The sequence below is a fragment of the Capra hircus genome, chromosome 19, assembly GCF_001704415.2.
Source record: "Capra hircus breed San Clemente chromosome 19, ASM170441v1, whole genome shotgun sequence".
Taxonomy (NCBI): domain Eukaryota; kingdom Metazoa; phylum Chordata; class Mammalia; order Artiodactyla; family Bovidae; genus Capra; species Capra hircus.
Genome location: NC_030826.1, coordinates 33,018,859 through 33,034,361, shown reverse-complemented (window position 1 = coordinate 33,034,361; position 15,503 = coordinate 33,018,859). Strand labels below are relative to the sequence as shown.

Here is a 15,503-nt window from a genome sequence, read left to right as displayed (position 1 = left end):
TCTCCTTAAAATTCACAATGATATCACAAAAAATACTGCAATAGAAAGTTTCAAGAATAAGACAAGGATGACAGTTTTAGCCACTTGTATTCAATATCGTACTGGGTGTTCTTATCAGAATATTAGGCAAGAAAAAGAAAGAAGCATCCAAACTGAAAAGGAAGAAGTATTTCTATTCACAAATGATATGATCTCATATGTGGAAAACTCTCAAGAAACCACAAAAAATGTTAGAGCTAATAAATGAATAGGGTGAAATTATGAGATTTAAAAAAACCAACATGTAAAAATCAGCTGTATTTCTATACATTGACAATGAATAATCTGGAAATGAAATTAAGAAAAAATCCCCCCCCCCAAAAAAATTCCATGTATAATAGCATCCAAAAGAATAAAACAGGAATGAATTAGACCATGGAGGCCCAAGACTTACACACTGAAAAATCACAAAACATTGCTAAAAGAAATTAAGGAAAATTTAAATAGTAAGACATCCCATTTTCATGCACTGAAAGACAATATTGTTAAGATAACAATACTACACAAGGCTAAGTATACATTCAACACAATCTCCAGCAAAATCCCAACAGAGTTTTTTTGAGACATTTTAAAAAAAAATCATAAAATTCATGGAGATGGGAATTCCCTACTGGTCCAGTCGTTGACTCAGTGTTTTCACTGTCATGGGCCTGGGTTGGATCCCTGGTCAGGAAACTAAGATCCCACAAGACAGGTGGCGCAGAAAAAAAAAATTCATGTGGAATCTCAAGGGATTGCCAACAGCCGAAACTGTAGAAAAAAAATATATATAAAGTTGGAGAACTCACACTTTGCAATTTCAAAACTCACTACAAATATAAAATAAGCAAGAGTATGGTACAGCCAGAAGGGCAGACCTACAGACCAACAGAATACAACTGCTGCTGCTGCTGCTGTTAAGTCGTGTCCGACTCTGTGCGACCCCATAGATGGCAGCCCACCAGGCTCCCCCGTCCCTGGGATTCTCCAGGCAAGAACACTGGAGGGGGTTGCCATTTCCTTCTCCAATAGAATACAACTGAGAGCCTAGAAATAAACTCTCACATCTCTCTCAGTCAGCCTCACCAAGGCTGTCGAGACCCTCCCACAGGCAAGGACCATCTCTGCAACAAACAGTGCTGGAGAACGGAATTTCCACACACACACAACAATCAAGTTGGACTTATAATGGATTATAAATTCAAAACTTAAAAACTCCTAGAAACAAAATATAGGGAAAATATCCTGACCTTGGACTTGGTAGTGAATTCCTGGATATCACACCAAAGGTAAGGCAACAAAAGAAAAATAGATGACTGGACTTCATCAAAATGAAAAATTTTAGTACATCAAAGAACACTATCATGAGACTGAAAAGACAAACCACAGATGGGAGGAGATAATTGAAAATCATGCATGTGGTAAGGCTGCAGTATCCTGTCTGATGCCCACATTCCTTCTCCCCAGCTCTCTCTCTGACACATTCTCTCTGCTTCAGTCTACCCACCTCAAATCCACCCTCCACAGAGCAGCCAGGGGCAATCAGATAAAGGCCATGCCCCTGGATGCAGCACTGAGAACCAGGGCTGCTGTTGGCCTGCTTGGAGATTTTGTGTGGAACTTCCATAAACAAATGCAACCCTCTGGGGTCCCTAGCTGTGTCCCCCACAACTGGGCACCACTGTTCAGGACACGATCCACAAAAGCTAACTAACTTCCAAGGATCACATTTTACCTCCAGCCACTCTGCCTGGGAGACTGACCAAAGCCAGAGGGTGAGGTGTACCCACAGCTGGAGGAGAACCCCAGGAAGCCAGGGCACAGGACAATAAGAAAAACAGAGTATTGAAAGCTCTCACTCCATCAAGAAATCAAACTATTCCCCATTTCAGCTTGCCAATTCTTTTTACAACAAAACTACTCATGCATAAATAAATATATAATTTACCATTTAAAATTTCAGAAAAAAATTTAAATGAACTATGAAAATCTTGGTGAAAACAAATACAATTTTATATTGGGAGTTAAGCATGAAATGCGCATCTTTAACAAAGTATTTGCCTTCTAAAAACTAATACTGTATGATGGCGTGGCCACTTTGTACACAGTCTGGTAGTTTTCCAAATGGCAAACAAAAGGGGCCAGCACCTAATCCAGGAGTTCCACTCCTAGTATGTGACCAAGAAAAGGGGCATATGGAACTTCCCAGGTGGCACTAGTGGTAAAGAACCTGCCTGCCACCACAGGAGATGACGGAGACAAGGGTCTAATCTCAGGGTGGGGAAGATCCCCTATCCACCCTGGGATTCTTGCCTGGAGAATCCCATGGACAGAAGAGGCTGGTGGGCTACAGTCCATGGGGTCACAAAGAGTCAGACACGACTGAAGCATGCACGTGGAGTATAAAGGGGTATATAGACAGCCAAAGAAAAATCTGTGCTTGGATGTTCACAGTAGTATTATTCACAACAGTCACAAAGTGCAAACAACTCAAATAGTTATCAATTGATGAAAAGAAAGATAAAATGTACTACTTCCAAAACAACCAAAAAAAAAAAACTCCACCAGATTTCACACTAAAATATCTCTGCAGACTCTTAACTTTAAAATTTCCTACATTTTACAGACTTTCATCATCTCATGAACGGAGGAGCCTGGTGGGCTGCAGTCCATGGGGTCGCTAAGAGTCGGACACAACTGAGTGACTTCACTTTCACTTTTCACTTTCATGCATTGGAGAAGGAAATGGCAACCCACTCCAGTGTTCTTGCCTGGAGAATCCCAGGGACGGGGGAGCCTGGTGGGCTGCTGTCTATGGGGTCGCACAGAGTCGGACACAACTGAAGCGACTTAGCAGCAGCAGCAGCATCTCTTAGTACCATCTTTAAATAGCTTTAAAGCAAATTTATCAAATGCATTTTTTATTGTAATAAACCTTCACTTGGGGTAATATAAAGTTCAAAGCTATTTAAAATACTGGCCCATGAAGATCAATCAGAATTATAATTTATTGTGTTTATTCACAGCTGAGGGAGACTCTTGTCCAAAACAAAATTAATTTCACTTAACTTTTAATATGTATAAATATGAGTTGACCTCTCTGGATTCTCTGAATTTCAGAGAATCTTTTATAGTATCTGAAACTACCTCAGTTGTTCTGTACCTACTTAATTAAACATCCAAATACTCTCCAAATGCTCTAAGTGTTGTGTGTTAGTCGCTCAGTCATGTTCAACTCTTTGCAACCCCACAGACTGTAGCCTGCCAGGCTTCTCTGTCCATGGAATTCTCCAGGGAAGAATACTGGAGTGGACTGCCATTGCCTTCTGGGCTAATTTTTCCAATAAAATCTAGAAAACATGATAAATGATATTCACACAGAAATAACTCTTTTTGTAAGTGCTGTGTTTGTAAAATAATAAACATTTGCTAACAAAAAATTCCAGGAATATATTAACAGAACTAAGTAGCAAATCACCCCAAATCCCACTACATAACAATAGCTATAATCAGGGGTGAGTTTCATTACCAGACATCATTTATTTCTACATACGGATATATGGACATACAGGTAAAAATAAAACAGAAGAATCACATAGAGTATTTTTTAAATACAGAATATTTGGTTTGTTTTATACAGATACATATATGAGAAAAAATTGAAATAAGGCTTAAAAATGGAAGGAATTACTACATTCCAGTTAAATATTCCTTTAATGCAAGAAATCAGTTCCTTAAAAATTCTTTCTAAAGGGTGAAAGTGAAAAGGGTAAGGAAAATAATTATGAAAAGCACTGAGAAGAGGAATTTTTTTTTAACCTGTTTTCCTTTTTAGAATTCATCAAATCACTCCAGGCACACTTTTCAAATGCATATCTTTAAACATTCTTTCAATACTTATCATATCTCTGATTTGGGGCACTTACATTATTTTACTTTGTCAAGATTTAGTACTAACATCCGCTAAGGAACCATGATTCCATGATTCCGGGAGATATCTCATATGGACCCTCACTTGAATGGGTTCATGGCTACTGTAATCCTTTGACCATGACTTCCATTCCTTATTCAACTGGGTTCCATCTCTGAGAAATTCTTCAAGAAGCCTTAAATACTCAGTGTTTTCAGGTCTAAAAATGTCTGCCTATTGCTTTTAAACATGTCTGATATAATATTTTTGGATCTCAGTTTCTTCTCCTCAGAACTTTGTAGCTATTGCTCTGTCAGATTCTTTTCTCTTATTAAGGACTTGTTCTGCTTGCTAGATTCCTGATTCTTTTACTTATCCTTAAACTTTAATAACAATTCAACCAGGATCTGTCTCAGTATTGATCATCCTGTGCAAATTTTTCCTGGAGCAAGATATGTCCTATCAACCTACAGATTTCTTCCCTCATGTTAAAGGGGAAAAAAGGTGGTTTTTGGTTTTTTTTTTTAATTATGAGTATCATTTCCTTTCCCTTACTAGCTTTTCCACCTAGGAAATACATGTGCTTATGACATGTTGGATGATTTTAATTTGCCCTCCGTATTTATCTGCCTCTTTCTAATTGCTTTGATCTCTCTGTCCTTTTCTTCTGCCTTCACTCTGATCATCTCAAGACCTTTCTTCCAGAACAAAGGTCTGACTTTCAGCCACATCTATCTTATCCCTTGTTCCCTTTCACTTTATATACAGAATTTAAAATGTGGCCTTGGGGGTAAAGGAATGTCCAATCTCGCTTTATCTGATACGGTTGTCTTACTTTGTTTTTAAATACTTCATTATTAATTTTAAGTTCTTAAGCGCACAGCATTCATGGGGCATGTTCTTTGTTTTTCGTCTTCTTTACACACAAGGGTCTTTGTTTTTGGAACAGTGCATTGCTTGAGTCTTCCTTTTCAGGAGAATGCTTTCCTCGTTCACAACATCCTTTACCCTCCTGCTCAGGCAGACTATGAGCAGCCTTACACAGACTCACTGTGTGATAAAGAATGGGGCGGGGTGGGGGGGTGCGGTTTCCTTGCTCATCTCCACCTTGCCTGGTATGCGTTTATCTACAGATGGAGGACTGGATATGGCTTTCTGTATAATTCTCTACAGCCTGAGGAAACAAGAGAAATGGGGCGAGTCAGGGGAAAATTCAACTGGGGCTATGATCCTTAGCCTTGGCTCCACCAGTCACCAGTTTTGAGGGCTCTGGCTCAGCACTTTGCAAAGTGGCACCTATAACTATCCTTACCACAGGATGGCATAATGAGGATTCCTAAGTCAACCGATCACCACATCACCACCTCCACTTGCATTATCCCAAATCAGGGGCAATCATGAGAAATCCTAGGACTGTACTAACCTTTCTTTCTTCAACACTGCTTCTTTGACAGTAGAAGCAGGAATTAGTAGGCCAAGCTATGCAAGATTCTTCTTATTTCTTCCTTGAATGCCACTCTTCCAAGTTGATGGCAGTGGCTGTATCCTTTCCTTCTTTATGTGCAGGGTGCATTTTTAGCCCTTTCTTAAAAAAAAACTATCTTCGTATATTTGCTAGACAGCAGAGGAGAGTGATCTGATTTCTCTCCATAATCTTCGCCAAGAAATACATTTTACAATGATTTTAAACATGGCTGAATAATTTCAAACTTTTTATCATCTTAAAACCTAAACAATAAACATACTTTTTAAAATAGGAAATCAGGTTCTTTATGAAACTGCTAAAACAAGGACTCAAGAAGGGTGATTTACTAAAGGCAGTTATATTTCAAAATACTTTAGATTAAGAGTGAGAATGGGAAAAAAAACACGGGGCGGGGAGGCATGGAATTGAGTAAAAGACCACAGAGACAGTAAGGACACTGGAGAGAATGAGTATCTGACATGGATGAAACCAACATTAGCTGACAAAATACCCACTATCCTTTGCAGACAATGTCTTGTTATCCTCATTTTTACAGGTAGAAATTTAAGGTCTGAAGAGTCTAAATCACTGACTAGCAACCCTGGCTATGAATAAGAAAGACCTGGGCCTAATCCCAGAGACTAATTTAATTATTCTGAGATAAGATTGGGTATCAAGCTCTTAAACTGGCCCAGGTGCTCCTAATATGTAGGGTGAATTGAGAACACCAGCTTATATAATGTGACCAAGGCCCCAAGAGCTGACCAGGATTCAAATCTAGGTCTATCGGACTGCCCTCTGCACAGCATTAACTCTGAATTCTGGAAACAAGGTTTTAAGAGTTTATAAACTATTATTGACAACTACTCCAAAAGGTCAACAAATATAAAAGCACTCAAAATACAACTGTAAATGACTAATCACAGCTTGGTTAATAAGACTATTAAGACTAAATATAACACTGAATTGAAAGTAATAAAATAAATGACACACGTGTGGAGTTTCCACATACTTCCCAAGTTCAGTCCTGGGTGAAAACACAGAAGAGAACCTGTTACCTGTCAGAACCTGGGTGAAACTCTGAAAGTAGGGAAGGCCTCCTGCGAAGCTGCTGCTGCTGCTGCTGCTGCTGCAAGAGCTGTGACGCCTGACTGACTTCAAGATGAGAAGAACGGTAATCAGGGACTGCAAACTCCTGGTAGTAAAATAGTCACACATTAATTATTAACCAACAAGCAAAAAGCACCATGCAACCAAAGCAAGGGCAAGTGTACAAAGGCAGTTATGGTCCAATAAGCATGGGAAGAAGCAGCAATGGTGATTGCAATGCTTCACTGACCTAATTCTCTTCCCATAACCTAAAATAATCAACATTAATTGTGTATCACTCAAAAGAATTCAAAATGAAATTTCGTGTTCAACCTGTGTTTGATTTATTCTTCTAATAACGAATCACAGTAACTCCTAATCTGTATTATTTACTTAATAGGACCTCAAACCCATGTGTGCAATATGAAATCCTAAAAAGTATCCCTATCTTAAATTTAAAATGGATAAGCTGGAAGGGTCACAGAAGCCATCTAGTTAAATCCATGTACAGTTACAAGCGAAGAAACAGAGGCCCAGAGGATCAGCACGCTAGTTAAGAGTAACAGTTTCCCTCATTCTAGGTGGGTGTTTTTATTTTTTGAACAGACACATGTAAAGGGTAAATACAGGCAAAGACAGCACTGAGGAATTTTCTCAGAACACAGTAGAGCACAAAGATACAGGAATTACAGAAGGAACGTTAGAAATCTCAGCTACAGTAAAAGGCTCTAACATTCAATATCCATCCACAGGTGAGAGGCAATATTCTAAGAAATAAAAAAGCAGCATTTCTCAGAAGTTAGAAAGGACTCAGTCCTCTCCTCAGGTTTCAAAGAGCCTAAGAGAAAAGTTGAGCATACTTTAAACATTAAACCATACTGGACATATCAGAATTTTAGAAAACCAATGATAGAGAGAAAACTATCAGTCATAATACAGAAAAACTTGGTTTCCTACAAAGTAAGAAGGATCATAATAAAAAGACTTCTCATCAGCAACACTGAATAGAACAAAACAGACAAATACATATTCCAAGTTCAGAGGAAAACAAATCTGGAACCAAATCACCAAGGGAGTTAGAGACTGATTTCCTGAAATATGAATTTGGGTTCCCTTAAGTGCTTGGCTGAATTCCAATCTGTAATGCATAAGGAAAGCACAGTCCTGTCTTTAAAAGGCTGGATCAAGAACAACTTCCGAAGAAAGAACTATTGGAATGATAAAACAAGCAATTCCCAGAGCTCCCATAGGGCCAGTGAAAGTGAAAGTCGCGTAGTCCTGTTTGACTCTTTGCAACTCCATGGACTGTAGCCTGCCAGGCTCCTCTGTCTATGGAATTCTCCAGGCCAGAATACTGGAGTGGGTAGCCATTCCCTTCTCCAGGGGTTCTTCCCAACCCAGGTCCTACATTGCAGGTGGATTCTTTACCAACTGAGCCACCAGGGAAGCCCTACACATGGCCAAAGCTCATTCGAACTTCCTCCAGCCAGAGACAAGAAACCTCACTGAATACAGAAGACATTTAGTAGATACCCTAGAAGAGAAAAGTTCAGAAGTGGAGGATAGGGTTTCCCTGGTGGCTCAGTGGCAAGGAAACCACCTGCCAATATGTAGGAGACATGGGTTCGATCCCTGGTCTGGGAAGACCACACATGCCCCAGAGCAACTGAAGCCCATGTACCACAACTATTCAGCCTGTGCTTTAGAGTCTGGGAACCACAACTACTGAGACCTCGTGCCCTAGAGCCCATGCTCCACAACTAAAGAACCCATTGCAGTGAAAAGCCTGTGCACCACCACTAGAAAGTAGCTCCCATCTGCCACAACTAGAGGAAAGCCCATGCAGCATCAAAGACCCAGCATAGCCAAAAATAAACAGATAAAATTATTTTTAGTTTTTTTAAAAAACGAAAATACAGGGGAAGGAAACATTTCCCAGGCTAACACTCCTAACAGGCTGAATGCTCTCCTCTTAAGATCAGAAACCAGGCAAGAACGTCCACTCTCACCTTCTACTCAACTTGGAACAGGGGTGGGGGGGGGGGTAGGGGGGTGGGGGGGTAGGAGGGGTGGTGGGGCAGGCTTCTAGCCAGTGCAATAAGTAAGAAGGAGAACAGACACCTAGTGTGAAAACAGAAAAGCAAAGCTGTCTTTATTCTCAGGTTACAGTATCATCTACACAGTTAATCCTGGGGCATTCATAAAAAAGCAGGAAGTAACAAGTAATTTTGCAGGACAGAGGATTAAAATACATAGCAGCAGTGAACTGAAAACTGAAATTTAAAAAGCAGCACCAGTTACAACCCAACAAAAATACTAAATATTTAGGAATAAATGTGACAAAAGAGGTTCATGACCTGTACACTGAAAACTAAGTGACTGGATACATACACAAATTGTGGTATATCCATATCCAGCAATAAAAAGAAATTACCAAGATGTGCCAGAACACAGATATATTTCAAAACTATGAGACAGAAAAGAAGCCACTGACAAAAGCATTTATGTGAAATTCAAGACAAAGGGAATCTGTCGTGATGGGAAGCAGATGGGTATCCTGGGAGCGGAGATCTGTAGGAGGTGGGGGAGGGGGCCTGAGCTGGACAGGGAATAAGGGAACTTCCTGGGGTGGCAGAAATGCTCTCTCTCTTCATTTTGGTGGTAGTCTTATAGGTGTATGAAGCTGTTAAAATGTACACATACAATGAAATGTTATTATATATGAACTAAACCCAAAGTTGATTTAAAAACAGCAGCAGCAACAATATGCTAGGAAATCAGTAATCAGATGAACAGCACTGAGGCAGTAATGACACACAACCCAAAGCCAACACTTAATCACGGTTAAGAACCTCAGTGAAGAGTAGAGAGTGACTTCTTCAATCAAAAAGGGCATCTGCAAAAACCATGAAACTAATGACCATTTCATCTCTTCCCATCTCTTTTTTCAAAGCTTACACTCATGGCCCTGGCCGGCTTCAAGCTGGTAATTTCATCTTTTTCACAAGGTAAAATAATCACACAAACTCATCTTCCTACCATCAAATCTCTCAAGAAGGGAGAAGTTCTTTAACAGGTCACAAATAATACCAGTAGCTACATGAACACACATATAGAAAATCTAAGCTCGAGACCTGGCTCTCACTGAAGACACCAAGTCTTCCATCCAGCTTAATGCTCAACCAGAACCTGGCGCATAAACATAGGTCTTAACTTAGAAACTCTAGGTCATTGACACTCTATCAACAACTCCTACCATCAGAAGCAGAGACATGGCCAACTCCTGGAATCTGGCATAAAGCCACAGTAAGAAGATAAATATAATTAATCCTTAACCTTTGAGAATGGTTCCTGCCATTATATATATACACACACACACATATATATAATTGTGTTTGGTTTCTGATCAACAAATGTATTACATAGGAAAAGTAGAGAGAAACATAGAATATATACGCAATTTGCGTAATATCTGTTCCTTACCTGCTGGTGACGGGTGCTGGGAAAGGTATATTGAACAGAGTGGGGAGGATACCGACTTTGTTCTGTGCTGAATGCTCCTTGGTTGGGAGGATAACCTGAACTTGACATTATCAGTAAGGATGTCCTCACCAGGTTGTGAGATCAAGTGCAACAAACAATCATGCATCTGGGAAATCACCTGTACAGGATGGGGAAAAAACAGAAACGATAAGAACTAATGCACCAAGGGTGCTTCTAATAACTTATAACCATACCTGCATAAACAAAACCACTATTATCAGTAAAGCTTTCTCCCATATATTAATACTTACTCAATATAACAGAAGTTACAAGGGCTTTAAAACCAGCAATGGGTCTTTTCCTCTATACTGAAAAGAAGGGTCTTTAACATATCACAAATAAAACCAGTAGCTACATAAAGTGAACACATAAAATCTTAACTCAGGAGCCAGCACACAGCAGCAGCTCAGTAAATACCTTTCTTTCAATAATGATCCGAGACACAAATATTAAACATTACAAAAACAAAAATCTATGGCTGTAAAACTGTAAAAAGTCAATTATTAAAAGGATTCAGGGAAAGTTATAAGGTTAAGTGTTTGTGCAGAGGAAATATTGTCTTTATTCAATAATTCGGCCCCAAAATGTCAGCCTAAGAAGACACTAGGGATAGAAAAGCTTTCAAGGAAGAAAAAACAGAGCCTATCACTTCAAGAAAACTACTGCCCCCTTTTCTCTTTAATTAGAGTTTCAACAAACCTGTATCTGCCACCATTAGCCTGACAGCTTCCCCACATTTAAAGACTTTTCAGCAAGATTGGTGGTGATATTAACAAATGTTGAGGTTTTGATATTACACAATGAAATGTAAAGATCTGTAGAACTCAATGAATCAGTATTTTCCAAATGACCCAAACAGAATTACAAGATTATGCATAAATAAAACATTTGAAGTCAAAACATTTTACCACAGTAAGTTGCAAGACAAACCAATAAATGTTTATTTGTGACAGAATATGAAAGGTTTACTGATATGGCTTCAAATTCTACACAGTAACTAACCTTCAAAACCTTACCACTTGTCTGGTTTGGGTATGATATCAAAGAATACCCACAGTTATCTTAAAAGGCTATTAAAATACCCTTCCCTTTTCCAAATACATATCTATATGAGGCTAGCTTTTTTTCATAAGCTTCCATCAAAACAACCTATCACAGGACTAAAACACAGAAGAAGAAATGAGAATCAAGCAATCTTCTTTTCAGATACTGAAGAAGTTTGCAAAAATGTAAAACAATGTCACTCTTCTCAAACTTTGTTTTATTTTGGAAAATACATTAACATTTGGGCTTATATTATTTTTAAATAAATATGTTTTGAATTTCCCCATTTTAATAGCTAATATGGTAAATATCAACATATATAATCCACATAAGCAAAAGCTCTTTGGAGTCCCAAATAATTTTCACGGGTATAAAAGGACTCATGAGACCAGCAAGTGTGATGGTCGCTGGCCTAGAGAATTAGGTTGTCTCCAGACTGACTGACAGCCACAGAGGTGGGTCACGCCAGGTCCCTGACTCCTCATAGAGGCCCTGGCCCTGTCAAAGGGTGGCTTCAACTCAATGTTTGTGTCAAGTGAACCACTCTACGGGGCAGGGTTGTACCAATCAGATTCTCCTCCAGGTATCTGAACTGAGAAGGTCAGTTATTGCAAAGTGGTCAGAGTGGGAGTGAAGATGAGCCAAAGGACATGTCAGAGTAGTTAGGAGCAGAGGGCGTCAGCCTAGACAAGGGCCAGAACAGGATGCAGAGAGCAGGAGTGCCCCCGAGACACACCAGGAACTTCCTCAGGCACTGTGCTCCAGAATCAGCTCCCAGGAAGAGGTACTGTGCTTCTTTCCTTCTCCCTGGATTCCTGTTCAACTGCCTACGTAGTCTCACAGTGAGTGCTCTTTGCTTAATACAGGTGGAGTAAGTGTTTACATTTTAGTATCACAAGATCTCAACTTAAGTCCCCAAATAACTACACAAACCCTGGAATACTCTAAATGTCAGGTCCATCAACTGATGAGGAACTGATGGATAAAATCGGGTATATTCACAAAAGGGATTATTATTCTGCCATGAAAAAAAAACAAAGCATGATACAAGCTATAGCTTGAACAAACTCTGAAACATAATGCTAAGTATAAGATGCCAATCATAAATGACTGTGATTCCTTTCATATGAAAGTCCAGAACAGCCAAATCTATAGTGACAGAAAGTAGATTAGCAGCTGCTTAGATATAGAGATATATATATAAGAAAATAAGAAAAAATGATCACAATGGAAATATAAAAACATGAAAACATGACAGAATTATGGGATTAACAAAAGAAATAAAATTCATGAAGGCAACCTGAACAAAGACAAGAAAAGTAAAACAAATTGGCAAAATATTTTAAAAAATAATGCCTAGTGTTGGTGAGGGTTTGGAGGAAAAGGTACTGTTTCACAACATGACTGGTGTGTTGGTAAACTGGGTACAGACTGCTTTCTTAAGAAAAATAGCAATTTGTGCAGTATCAGCCCTGAAAATATGCACATTCTCTACCACAGCAACTCGGCTTCTAGGAATTCATTTGGTTATTCAATAGACATATCCAAGATGAATGCTTGAGGCAGGTTCTCAAGGAGCTGCCCTAAATATACAAGAGCTTAGAAATTTGTTTTGCTAAAAGTTTAACTAATGAGGGACTTCCCTGGTGGTCCAGTGGTTAGGAATCCTTGCAATGCAGGAGAAGCAGGTTCGATCCCTAGTCAGGAAACTAAGATCCTACATGCTGCAGGGCAACTAAGCCCACATGCCTCAAATAGAGAGCCCACCTGCTGCAACTGCAGAGAGAGCGCACCACAACCAAGACCTGACACAGTCAAAAGTAAATTTTTTTTTTTAAAGTTTAGCTAATGAAAAATTTTACTTACAACATGACACAAAAAAGTTCTTATGAGAACATTTTGTTTTATAAAAGTATAATTTATATACACCACTACCACTTGATTTTTCATGTATGTCTATCATATCTTCACAAGAATTTAAGGCTAAAGGCAGAAACATCATGTACATATTCAGCAAACATCTACTGAGCTGTATACTCTGTCAGCACTGCTCTAAACGCGGGCACAGAACGGGACCAAGACAGGCCATCTTATTTTGAGGAGACACAGACACTAAGTAACCACAAGCACTAAGATAAAGGGTTATAAATAAGACAGGATTGGAGAAGGGGAAGGGAGACATGCCTGGCAGGTAAAAAGCCAGGATGACCACATGCCCCAATTTTCTGAAACACCCAACTTACAACTACTGTCCCCGTGCAGTTATTAACCATGTTCCATTTCCCTCTCAAGACTGTTCCAGTTTGGGTAACACATTATATTCTAGATGACTTCTGAGACCAAGCCTTGAAAAGACCACAGCATTTAGTGGAGAGAAACTAGAGAAACCCTAAGGCAAAGAGAGGAGGCAGAGGAAGAGTGAGGGAGAAGGTGACCGAGGCCATGGGGTTCTGCTGGCCATATGTGTGACCTTCATGGTACAAACATTTTCTTTTGGCCTTCTCAACTCATTTCATCTTTCTGAAGACCTTTTCTACCCCAAACTTTAAAAATATTCTACATTCCCCTCTTACACTTTCTTAAAGCTTTTAAACATACATTGGGCTTCCCTGGTGGTGCAGAGGTTAAAGCGTCTGCCTGCATTGCAGGAGACCTGGGTTCGATCCCTGGGTCGGGAAGATCCCCTGGAGAAGGAAATGGCAACCCACTCCAGTGTTCTTGCCTGGAGAATCCCATGGACAGAGGAGCCTGGTGGGCTACAGTCCATGGGGTCGCAAAGAGTCAGACACGACTGAGCGACTTCACTTTCACTTTCACGCACCTTAATCATCAGAATGGGTCAGAAGATGGCAAGAGCCAGCTGACTGCTTCCTGCCTGCTCCCGCCAAGGTCCAAGGCACGAAAGATAGAAAATCTAAGAATTGGGAGGTTTTCAGGTTTACCCAACTAACAATGATTTTTACAGATAAGGACTCTGAAAGCACAGAGAAATTTAAAAATTTCTCTATATAACAATCATCAATGGCAAAAATGGGAGAAGCTAGTGTTTCCTGTGATGCTGTGCTGCTTTCTCACAGGGAGTGAGCTACTCTGAGGAGCTAAAATGTATGATAGGACCACCCTTAAGACCACCTGGGCAGTGCTCTCCTCAAATACACCTGCACTTGCCAGTCGAAGCGGAAAAGCCCGCCAGGGACAGGGGAGGTTGTTTTGGTTTGGGTTTGGGGAATATATACTATACGCACGATCTCAGAGTTTCTCAAAGCACCATAGAATACAGAGGGGAAAATCTCCTTCTCACCCCTGACCCCAGAAGGCAACCAAAGTTGGTAGTTTCTGAAGTCTCCTTTACAAATGCCTACACACACACACACACACACACATACTTTGCCTCCTACATAAATAGGACCATGGTGGATATGTAACTGTCCAATATCTTGCTCTTATAACATAAGATCTTAACACATCTTGACAATCATTTTCATGAGTTCATAAAGACCTTCATTCTTTCTATTGCTCTAATGCATTTCACTGTATGAATGTTCACAAATATTTTGTTTTCCAAGTAATTCTGATCTGCACCCCTGCTTATGAGATCTGAGGTCTCTGAGCTCTCCTTCCAACTCAGACAACCCAAGTAAATAAAGCTATAAATGGAATGGAGACGTAAAAGATCTTAGCTCAAGGTCATCCAAACTTTTTTCCAACAATGGCTTACATGACGAGAAATCTATGCTGTATGGTGTTGTTTTGAAGTTGTTTTAATTTCCAGCAATGGTGAGTCCTGAGTACAACACATATTCAGATGTATGTAAAATAATTGGTCCGTGTTTCCCTTTTATCATAACCAATCCTTCGTGACATCCTAGTTTTCTGATGTGGTTTTAGTGAAGTTTAACTTGAAATATTTTATAAACAAAGTCAGTTACTATTGACCCAACACAGGTGGGTAACAGAACACCAAGAACACTAGAGATCAGCCCTTACCAGATACAAATTTACGGGTCAAACGGGCCCCACCTCTGGTCACAATTGCAACTTGCAGCTTTCTATGAGCTGATCTCCTTCCTCAAAACTGATCCATGAGATGTACAGCAATAGTTCAGACCTCTTTGTTTTCTAACCAGCACTGTCTCCTCAAAACCTTACATGGAAGCCAAATGGATAGAACACCCAAAGAAGAAATACTCGGATTCAGAGAGAACAGGGAAACTAGGTCTCTTTTCAGCCTCCTCATCCCCGTCCCGCCTCTGACCCTCACGCCAGTCCTGGCTCACCAAGACACCTTCCACAGAACACTTGACAGTTTGCAAACAACTGAAATAAAAGAATCTGGTTGAAAGTGAAGGCTGAAGGGGAAGGAAAAACTTTAAATGGCAGTTTCCAATTTCAAGCTCAGTCCTTAGCTTCAAAACTCTTTAACTCAGTTACATG

At 39.8% G+C, this 15,503-nt stretch overlaps 1 protein-coding gene across 18 annotated transcripts in view; it reads right to left on the bottom strand.

Annotated features, from left to right (window-relative positions):
• NCOR1 (nuclear receptor corepressor 1) overlaps positions 1 to 15,503 on the bottom strand; it is a 115,841-nt gene that overhangs the window by 89,081 nt on the left and 11,257 nt on the right. For all 18 annotated transcript variants that reach the window (XM_018064700.1, XM_018064701.1, XM_018064703.1 and 15 more), the window contains exons 2-3: positions 9,966 to 10,143; positions 6,452 to 6,588 (exon numbers count right to left, since the gene is read on the bottom strand). In XM_018064700.1, coding sequence (XP_017920189.1) covers positions 6,452 to 6,588; positions 9,966 to 10,073 — 245 coding nt within the window. In that variant the 5' untranslated portion in view covers positions 10,074 to 10,143. The remainder of the gene's footprint in view (positions 1 to 6,451; positions 6,589 to 9,965; positions 10,144 to 15,503) is intronic.